The sequence below is a fragment of the Thalassophryne amazonica genome, chromosome 18 (genome assembly GCF_902500255.1).
Source record: "Thalassophryne amazonica chromosome 18, fThaAma1.1, whole genome shotgun sequence".
NCBI lineage: Eukaryota > Metazoa > Chordata > Actinopteri > Batrachoidiformes > Batrachoididae > Thalassophryne > Thalassophryne amazonica.
Genome location: NC_047120.1, coordinates 48,958,501 through 48,969,383, shown reverse-complemented (window position 1 = coordinate 48,969,383; position 10,883 = coordinate 48,958,501). Strand labels below are relative to the sequence as shown.

The 10,883-nt window shown below is 38.3% G+C and overlaps 1 protein-coding gene across 1 annotated transcript in view; it reads right to left on the bottom strand.

The window, feature by feature from the left end:
- Nucleotides 1-9,919, bottom strand: part of slc35g1 (solute carrier family 35 member G1) — a 12,434-nt gene extending 2,515 nt beyond the window's left edge. Inside the window, exons 1-4 of the mRNA XM_034194531.1 lie at nt 9,492-9,919; nt 5,598-5,778; nt 1,458-1,592; nt 613-809 (exon numbers count right to left, since the gene is read on the bottom strand). Coding sequence (XP_034050422.1) covers nt 613-809; nt 1,458-1,592; nt 5,598-5,778; nt 9,492-9,750 — 772 coding nt within the window. The 5' untranslated portion in view covers nt 9,751-9,919. The remainder of the gene's footprint in view (nt 1-612; nt 810-1,457; nt 1,593-5,597; nt 5,779-9,491) is intronic.
- Nucleotides 9,920-10,883: the final 964 nt, after the last annotated feature.

Genomic DNA, 10,883 nt, shown 5'->3' with positions numbered 1-10,883 from the left:
ATGTGAGAACGGTGGAGTTGTTAGATGCAAGAGATGGACAAAGACAAGTGATATTATTTAGATGGAAGATTGCAGGCCAAGTGACATTGCTTCAAAAAAACCAAATGCGTCGTCAAGAATGACATCCAGAGAGTCTTAACCTGGTGGGGAGAATGAACAATGAAACTGTCAATAACCAGGTTTGGCTCTCCTCATAGGTCTATGACGAGAACTTCTATTTAATCCCTATTAAATTTGAGAAAGTAATATGAAAATTGGGCTATAATTTCCAGTAAACAGTCAGAAAGTCAAGACAATGGAAGACTGCAAGTTCTGACAATCTGATAGAGGGAGAAGTCATCTGCATAGAAGTGAAACTGAATACCAAATTTCCTGCAGCATCTTTAATGAAGTAGAAAAAAAAACATATTTGATTTTTGTTAGAAGTGGAATGTGTGGATGTTTCGAAATACATTTCCTGTTGACCCACTGATGAAAAAACACTAATAATGTATTATAAAACATTATATTCTGGCGACCCCGAACAAAAAACCAGGAGCAGCCGAATGAACAACATATTCTGTACATTAGTGTACTGGGGTTTGCGTGAATAGAGTTTATTATTCTTGTCACCTCCGAATGCAGCAATAGTCCCCTTGATGTGATTACTGTAGTCGCCCTCAATCCCATAGAGACTCTCGCCAAAGAGGAAGGGTGGACGTGCGATGAGGATGACTCCGGTGAGAGTAAAAATGGTAAAAATACAATCCCAGATAGTACATCTCTCTTTCAGGAAGATGCAGGCCAGCAGAGAGGTAAACACCGGATTACTGAGGGGGTTTGGACAATGGATGATAAGGATTAATAAACTAACCAAAACAAGACAAACAGGAATAAACGTGAAGATGCATTTAAATTAAGACTACTGGGTAGCTGAAAGAAATAACATGTACAAAGGATATGTAAAGGCAGAGAGAAAAAAAATAATGAATAAAACAAATGAGTTATGCAAAGGGAAACGTTTAAATTAACTGAAATTTCAGCAGCAAAATCCTGTGAGAAAACTGTCACTATCTATTCAGTTTCAGTGACACTGGAATTATGTGACACTTGGGCGTACAACATGCTTTAATTCAAACAAGACGTTGGATCCACGTCTGCTGGGAATTTAATTTATTTTTTTGCAATTCCAGAGTTAATACAAGTGTGAGATAAGTACAAAATGTTAACTACAATGTTGAATCCTCTGCCCTCAGTCTTAAAATGACAAAAACATGGGATAAAGTTGTTAATAACTGGGAATTTAAAGAAAATTTGTGTGACACAAAGTTAGGTAAATTGCTAAGAAGAAAAAATGATGAAGATTAAAGAAAACTTGGTATTAAAAAGAGAGTGTCATTTATTTTAAACAGGACACTGATTTTTGATGGTATAACGTCCATAAATCCACTGTCAGTTATGTTCCTTTAAACTCTTACCTGAACATAATGACTGTGGCGTCGGCTAACGACATCTGATGGACGGCGTAGAAGAGCATGATCATGGCGTTGGAACCAAAAAATCCTCGAAGCACAAGATACACCCGTTTATCTGGGGGTCCAAGGAAACCGATCCTGGAGGAACAGAGACATGAGGATGGATGGATGGATGGATGGATGGAAGGATGGATGGATGGAGTGATAAACAGACTTTCTTTCATGGAATTATGGGAGAAAATGCAGGGGCAATGAGGGTGCAGAAATAACTAATGAAGGGCTGGATGAACGCCTGGGTGATAAGATGCACATATGGCTGAATTTAGATACAGTGCCAAAGCCAAGGCAGTGATTGAGCGATGTGCAGTGATAAGTGGATGTCTGAAGGGAGGCTGAAAACACAGGAGGGGAAGCGGGTTTGGTGGTGTTAGATTAATCTTAAAAGATCCAGATAGAAAGAAAGGCTGCATGAGTAAATAACAGTGCCACTAAAGTCTGGCATGTTGCACAATGTTCCTGCTTCCTGTGAAATTAATTATGTATTATGAAATGCATCCAGCTTGTCCAGGCAACATTCATTCATCTTTGCACATTTAACTTCAATTTAGTGCAGGTGTATAATTATTACGGCTGCCCTGAGACTTAGCAAGTTGCTACCGAGGAGCACTGGTGGGCTAATTAGCTAACAGCTAATTATAAAAAGCTAACTTCTTAATTCGCAGTTTAGCTTTTCAGATAACTTTGAAAACCATTAGCAGACCAGTTAGCTTCCACTAAATTTAGTTCCACTAATTTTATGCAAGCTAACATTTTTATAACAACATTTAACATTTAAAAATGTTTGTAAATGTTAAAATCATACATGTTTTTCCTGCTGGAGCTAATGCACTAATCCAGTAAGTGACGCTAACACATCACGTGAATGGAACAAGCATCACCTACTCATTACAATTATATTATTATCAGGAAAATATTGTCTTTTCCTTGCTTTGTTTTCAGATCTTCAACATTTTATTTGCCAAGGCTTTTCGTCTGTCTGTGCTCAGCATAAGTCCAGTGCTATTACTGCCAAGGTCTTCAAATTCACAGGGAACATTCTTGGGACACAGACCTTGGACAAGTTCAAAGATGGCTAACCTGGACCTATTCTAAGAAGTTAAAATGTCACATTCTGCTCTTGTTTTTATGGTATGATTTCGCAGAGTTTAGCGTGATGATCTCGCGGACATTAGCGTGGTGATGTCACTTCCTGGTGCTGCTAGCTGCTAACTTTGCTTTGTTTCTGGCTTGAAATAACACCTCTCTCATATATTATGTAAAAGCTAGCAAGAAATAAACACTTCTAAAACTGAAAATGATGTTTTTGTAACCTGATAACACCTCTGGAAGTACTTACAAAACATTTAGCGGATGTTAGCGTGATGTAGTCACAGGCTGGTAGCTAGCTGCAAGACTCTATTTTGTTTGTGTGTAAATATAACCTCTTTGTCATATATGATATAAAAGCTAGCAAGAAATAAACACTTCTAAAACTGAAAACACTGTTTTTGGAACCTAATAACACCTATGGAGTGATTTATAAGCCATTTAGCAGATGTTATCATAAAACTGCTAACTCAAAGCTAACTTCCTATGGAGTTAAATTCGTCTCATTAAGACCTGCAAATGCACAGAGGCTGATCTGCAAATACTCCTTGATTTGCACAACTTCTGCTCGTCAAAAGCTCATGTAAACACACACACAAAGCCTTCTGCAGACGCCGCTAAAATGCAAATATTGTTTCTGATTGCTTGATAGATAGACAGGCTTTATTGAACATGTATAAATTGTATGTAAGACAACTGGATCTTAATAATTAATTAAACAACTGCAAATTATAAAGAACACAATGCTCATACGGTCGAGGGTATTTTAGCATTGCTTTATTTATTTATTTATTTATTGTTTGGGTTTCTGTATACTTACTTTTACTGTGACAAATATGAAAGTTCCACATAGCTACATACTCTGTTTTCATATTTGGCCATATTTTACACTGAATAAATTTAGTACAGTCTATTCATAAGGTACCTAATGAACAAAAATATTTACTGAGTTTTATGGTTTCTGACAAATATTTTAGCTTTAGTAACAATTAACACAATCAGATTCAGGGTAATACTTATTTAATGGACTTATACAGAGCTCCAAGAAAGGTTTCTCAAAGCCAGTTGTAAAGCGGCACTAATTTTTATGATAATTATTTATTTATTTTGGGCAACATGTTGGCTTCATGGTTAGTTCAACACCCAAACATTCAAATTATTTCTACACACACCCGAGGAAACAGACTTAAGGTTACGAGCACAATGCCCAACTCATGAGAGTACAATAAAATGACATGTATTAAGTGTATATAGATGTTATAGATTCAAGACATTTGACAACATTATTTGGATGGGAAAAGTTTCCCTCTTTTATTATGAGAACTGAAGAAAGGGGAATTATACACAGTCTTGACTCACAATATTTTGATGTCTTTTCCTTGTTTGAGCAGTGATATCTGCTACAACTGACTTGGCATGGCATGATGTCACAGTGAGAAGGGATTTGCACTTTTTTCCTTGTATGTGTGCATGTAATTCAAACACAACAGCTAAATGATGGTTTTGTAAATGCAGACTGTGAGTCACTCTAGCTACTAATTACACCATTGAGAGTGTTTGTGAATCTTTATTTTGGGATTAAATGTGAGATCACTTCATAACAATGTAAAACAGTTCAAGTATTGTGTATATATTTATTCTGAAATGTGTAAAAAGGACTACAAACATGAAACTTTATGTAATCAGTTCATGGTTTAGCCACAGTAGCATTTCACAAAGCTTAAACTTGGCCACTACAACTATCAGAAAGTATCAGCATATTATGTGAGAAATGTTTGTTAATTCAGCTATACCTCTGAGGTGCTTGGACAATTTCCACTAAACTTTCTGTGTGCATGTTGGCTGAGCCCAGAAGTTAAGGGGTTTATTTTGGCAAAGGTCATAGTCATTAGGGTCAAAATCTTGACCATTCCCTGACTCCTCCTAAACCCTTGGGCTGTTTTCCACCAAATGTGTAGATGACAGTCAACCCCAAAACTTCCCTTGAAGGGTTTGTTTTGGTAAAGGTCAAGGCCACTTAGTCAAAGGTCAAATATGATTTTTCACTCTGTTGTCCACCAAACTTGGCACACATATGCTCTGGAACTGCTGACGCGAGATCAAATGTGCCAAAGCAGCAATTGGGGTCCAAGTTCCAAATTTTAAGTTTCTCACTTTGACCTGTTACTCCACCCTCAGGGGAAGGAGGAGTAACGGGAAGACAGAGAACGGGAATGAGATATCTAGTATTTATATGTGTGTATTTATATTTATATTTGCAAACTGTTTTTTCTTTTTACTTTCACTTTTAATACTCTGTGTGCTTCTTATCCTGTGTGCTGCTATACAATGCTGCTATACAATGCTATGGAGGTGGGTCACTGTCTGCGTGTTGATCTACTCCTCCCTGGTCCTTTTGATGATTTCTACCAAACTTGGAATGTTAGTCAAGGTTGGCCCCAAACTACCCTTACCCCCTTAACGCCTATTGTCACATATATGCTACAATATTTGACTCAAATATGCAACATACCAAATTGACCAGTATGCCTGTTGTCGCAAATTTGCAACATACCATTATTATTATTATAACATTATAACATAAATTATTACCAAAATACCGAAATTACTATTTATTTTTTGTGCAAAAGTGTAATTAATAATCTCAACATTATTTACCATCTACTTAAAGGCAAAAACACACACAAAACATTATTTTTTATATACAGCTATATAAATTCAGGCGTTAAGGGGTTAAAGAGTTCATTTTGGCAAAGGTCGAGATCTTATATTTTGAACCCGATTTGGACCAAATGTGTCATTCTCTTAGGTATATTCCAGAACTGCCCTGGCAGAGTCAGCCAGAGGTCAGTCATTTGGATGAAGGTCAAGATAACTGAATCAGATGTCAGATTGTTGTTGCCCTTATGGTCTTCATGCCCATAGCTATTGTTGCCTAGTATCTTCAAAGTACAGGTTCTGGAAATTAAAACTTTAATATTTCTCCAATGAGCTTACTTGTGGTAGATGAGAAGCGGCATAACGAAAAACATCTGGAAGAAGCAGCGCATGGCGCTGATCAATATGGGACTGAGGCCATCAATGGTTTTCACCATGAGAGAAACGATGGAGAAGAAAACTGTTGCTACAAAGGCATAAAACAAACCGAGGCCTGGACAATGCTTTGGTGTCTCTGAGCCTATGGAGACAACAGAGAGAAATGGGGGTGGGGGGAAGAATGGTGAAAGAAAAATTAATATAAGGTGTGAATAAGAATAGTAACAAAGGAACAACAAAAAAATATTCGAATATCTCAGGGTGTAATGTGTGTAAACCCTGCCTGTGGAAAAATAAACTGATACGGATGCAGAGATTTCATTTCAGCCAAAGGTTATTCTGGCGTCCTTCCTTCTATCTGCTCACAGTTTGCTGTGTTTTGGTTTTGTTTGTTTTTTTCTAAGGTATATCAAATGTATTTTTCTAACCTTGATCATGGCTTAATATGATGAAATACAGTCCGTCTAATCCCTCCAACCATCCGCACATAAGAGAGAGATCAGAACGTTTGTTGTGTGACAGTTTTCTTTTTTGCCTGCTCAGGTAACAGTGCCTGGATGGCAAAAATGTAGATGAGCATGTGAGTGAATGTGTCCATCACAGCCAGCTTTTGCAAGCAATAACTCAAAAAGAATAAATACTATAACCTTGTAACTCACAAAATCAAAAGGGCACATCATGAGGATGAAGTGATGAGTTGCACCTTTTTTCTCGATATCTGATCTTTAATTTGAGATTTTTGTGCATTGTTGTTATGTCCTTTCTATGTTACTAGTATTTATTCTTTCATTATTGGAGTTTACTTTGTTTATTACTTTGATTCCTGGGAAAGCCCTATAGAAATAGGTATTATACAGTAATTACTATTATTAGAGCCCAACTGAATTTTTGGGGGCCGATATGATACCAACATTAGGGAATACAACATTTCTGATATCGATATTGATGATACTGATGTTGATATATACATAAAAAAGCAATTACTCCTAACATTTCATTATCAAGCCCTTATGACAAAGAAATGTAATTGAGGCTTGATGTTTTACATTTTAAAAATCAACTTTATTATAAATAACTATGAATATAGCCAACAACCAACCAACATACAGCATGCCATCTTCAATGAAATGGCAGTTGCCGTGTCACATCTCTGAGCATTTCCATAAAATAGACCATTTATTTAGTCCACGCCTACCTGGTGGCACAGCAACCACTTGTCTCTTGCCACTGTCAAACATTTTCTAATTGAAAATGAATTGCAGCTGGTTGTTTTGCCTCTGTCTTTTAGCATGACCAAGGAGTGATGGGGGACCCAGCCATGCTTGAGTGAGAGAGAGACAGTGGTACATCTTCTGTTGAACAAAGTACATAATGACACCATTTCCCACATCCAAAGTCTTTTTCTGTATTGTGTATTCTGTAAAACAAAGGTTTTAACTTCGGCAGAAATAATGCTGATACCGATATGTTGGTGAAAGGCTCAAATTGGCAGATTATCCTTATTTATCGGTTCTAGCTATTATGATTTTTTAGTATACATGATGCCCTGTGCAAAGGTAAGTCACAGGGCATCCAAAACTAGCAACCACAGCTTATATTCTGGAAAATACTGTGTATTTTCTTTATTATTATTATTATTATTATTACTGAATGGGGGAGCAGTAATGCTCTAGTGGTTAAAGCAGGGGGAATGAGACCAGATGATTCTCAGTTCAAATCCCTGTCAGACTGGAAAACCACTGAGTTCTTGGGCAAGTTCTTTAATCCCTAAATTAAATCCCCGGTGTGCAGTAGAGCACCTTGGATGATAACATGCTGACATCAATGTGTGTGTGTGTATGCGGGCGCGTGTGTGTGAGAATGTGAAGCGTCATTGTAAAGCACTTTGAATTTCTGATTCAGATGTGAAAGTACTACATAAATGCAGTCTATGTACCAAATTATGCAGCCCACGTATTCTGAAAAAAATGTGAATCCCATTACACAAAGTTTCTGAGCAGACACTTTTCCACAGACAAAAATATTTTTTGTTCACTTGTGAGCAAGATCTGTATTTTTTTAATTAGGTACAAAAGGAACAAAGGGAATGCAGAGAAGATTTCTCCTTGAGCACTCCTAAAATTTGCAAATCCTGTCTCTTTGTCACACTGCATTTCACCAGAGGGTGGGACCTTCTACAATTTCACTCCTTTTAGTAAGACGGGCAAATACTCAATGACCTACATACAAGAATATCATGTAAAAAAAAATGCACAGAAAGTTTTCTGTAAACTTCCCTCCATCTCATTTCTTAATTATTGGAGCAGCTAAAAGTAAAATGTGAAGAAATGACCTTCAGAAAAGTAACTGAGATGCATTTTCAACAAATTTTCATTAAGCATTTAGCACCTTTTCCACTCTTTTCAAAAATTTTATATTGAATATATTGCGTGTTTATAGACAAGACATCTGACAATGTTCTTTTGAGTTGTCTCTCTCAAAAATGTTTTTAAAAATAATTTCAATCCATATTATTGCTAAAAAGTTAAATAAAAATTTGCAAAAGATAAATTGATAAAGAAAATAATCATTAGTTGGTGTCCTTTTAATAAAAAAGTAATGTCTTTGGTAAAAGTGCAGTCAATTCCTTATTTTTAGGATGATGAAAATATTTAACTGTCTTTCATCAGCCTGAGGTAAAGCAGCTCCACGTGTAGTAAACAGTAATGTAGAAAACAATGCATTCCTACAGCGTAACACGCATACATACAACATGGCTAAACTGATTTTTAGTCAAATACTATGTTGTTTCATAGTTACTTTTAGGCATAAAGAGGGTTTGATTAAAGCACACCACTGGTTCATTCACAACATTCTTTCCTCATGATTTATTTCCTCATGACACAGTACACTACAGTATTCAACCAGGATGTCAGACAACCTTTACGACATAAAGTTGGTTATAAAAATTATTATGCCTGTCTGACTGATATTAACACAAAGGGAGACTGGGATTGTTTCTCACAGATTTTACTTTTGTTTTATTTTTTAAACACAACAATAAACATAGTTTTGGAAAACGCATGAAACTAAGAAAAAGCTCTCATCAAATTCACGCTGATTAAGATATACACTCAGCGGCCACTTTATTAAGTACGCTTCACTAGTACCAGGTTGGACCCCCTTTTGCCTTCAGGACAGCATTAATTATTCATGGCACAGGTTAAACAAGGTGTTGGAAACATTATTTTTCTACTCTTTCACAACGGGTTAGCCAACCAACTGTGATGGTCTAGTGGTTAAGGTGTTGGGCTTGAGACCAGAAGTTCCTCGGATCAAATCCCCGCCTGACTGGGTGGGGATTCACTAAGGGCCCTTGGGCAAGGTCCGTAATCCCCTATTGCTCCCGGTGTGTAGTGAGCGCCTTGTATGGCAGCACCCTGACATCGGGGTGAATGTGAGGCATAATTGTAAAGCGCTTTGAGCGTCTGATGCAGATGGAAAAGCGCTACATAAATGCAGTCCATTTACCATGTAAGCAGATATTTCTTTAAAAATAGTGCCGTGTTTAAAGGCGTGGTTTTTGTCACTACAGGTGGCACAGAGAACTTTCCTGGCTCCTGGGTAAGCTGCAAAACAAGCAAACTCGTCATCTAATCCGACCCCGTGACAAACAACCCCCGTCTCCCCTACTGTGTATCGGTTAAAGGCGCGCACGTGACTCCAGCAGCCTAATCGCTGATAACGGTGTTATATAATGTTAAAGCGTTTCGTTATTTCTGCTCTTTATCGCTACGTCTCAACATCATCTTCTCTCCGTGATAAAGTTCACGACTCGAGTGGGTGTTGTGAGAAGTTGTGGGCTCGCGCCGCTACCTGGTGTCCGCGCGCAGGATGCGGGCTTCTTCTTCCTGCCGCACGCGGGCAGGCACAGCGCTTCCGCCCCGCTCTGAGGCGCTGAACTGTCGCTGTCTTTGTCCTCCTCCTCCACAGCATCTTCAGGCGACCACCGTAGGTGAGCTGTCTCTGCTGCGTCCTCGTCCAGGTCGTGCGTGTGGTTTTTGTCGAACGCTACGGCGACGAAGCCGTCCCGCTCCCCGCGCGCCGCGTGGGTCCGCTCCGTGAAGTCGCCCATGATAAAACAGTGTGACGGCTTTTAATGTCCACCATGCCGTGGACACGGTGCCGTCCTCGTCCGTGTCCCAGAAGGAGAAACAAGCCGAGGTTAATGAGTAACCTCGGTGGCGCTGGTTACGTTACCCACATGAGGGCAGAACTGAACCGGCACCAAACTCTCTCCAAGAACTCAAACACGACCCAGAGCTTCCGCCCACTGTGGGGTATTACCACACACTGTTAAAGGACAAGTTCACCTTTACTTAATAGATTTATTTAAACATTCCGAGTCATTCTCTGAGTTGTACTCTTTGATAACTGCATGTATGACCACAGGCGGCAGAAGAAAATTTTACCGGGAGGGTGGGGGGGGCTGTGTGACATTTTTCACCCACTATTAAAAAAAATTCTAATATGACAATTCTGTTGTTTCTATTTTAAAAACATGGCAATGTGACTAACAGCACAATTAATAAAAAAAAAAAAAAACAGCAAAATTCAATCATTCATTTCTATACCTGTTTACTCCAGTTAAGGGTCACGGGGGGGGCTGGAGCCTATCCCTGCAGTCACAGGGCAAGAGGTTGGGTACACCCTGGACAGGACTCCAGTCTACATGTAATATTCTTTGTACAAATACAGTAGAAATATATTCCGAATATTCGCCAAGTATCTTCAAAAGAATACAAGGAATTTGACTCGTGGTTTGAACTGTACTCTCTCTGTACAAGCACGTATAAACACTAAATAATTCACAATAAATATGTTCAATAAAAATGTGTAAAGGAGAAACAGACAGATAGATTGAAGTTGTACATGAGGTATGAATTAGTGAGTTTTATGGCAGGTTAGTTTGTTCATCAGTGTGACGGCCTGTGGAAAGAAACTGATCCCGTGTCTCGTTTTGACCAACAGAGCTCTGTAGCATTGACCACAGGGGAGGAGTTTATAGCAATATGATATACAATTCATCATATTTTCAAAGTAGTTTCCTGTTGTGGTGCAAATAGCAAGTGTGCCTGCCTCCTAAACAAAATATCCCAGGTTCGAGGTTGCCCAAGGTAGTTATACAGCTGGAGTTGTGTTAGAAATAGTTTAAAAAAACAAAAAAAACAATGATAAGGTTAATTTAGGAGAAAAATGCTGTTGGAT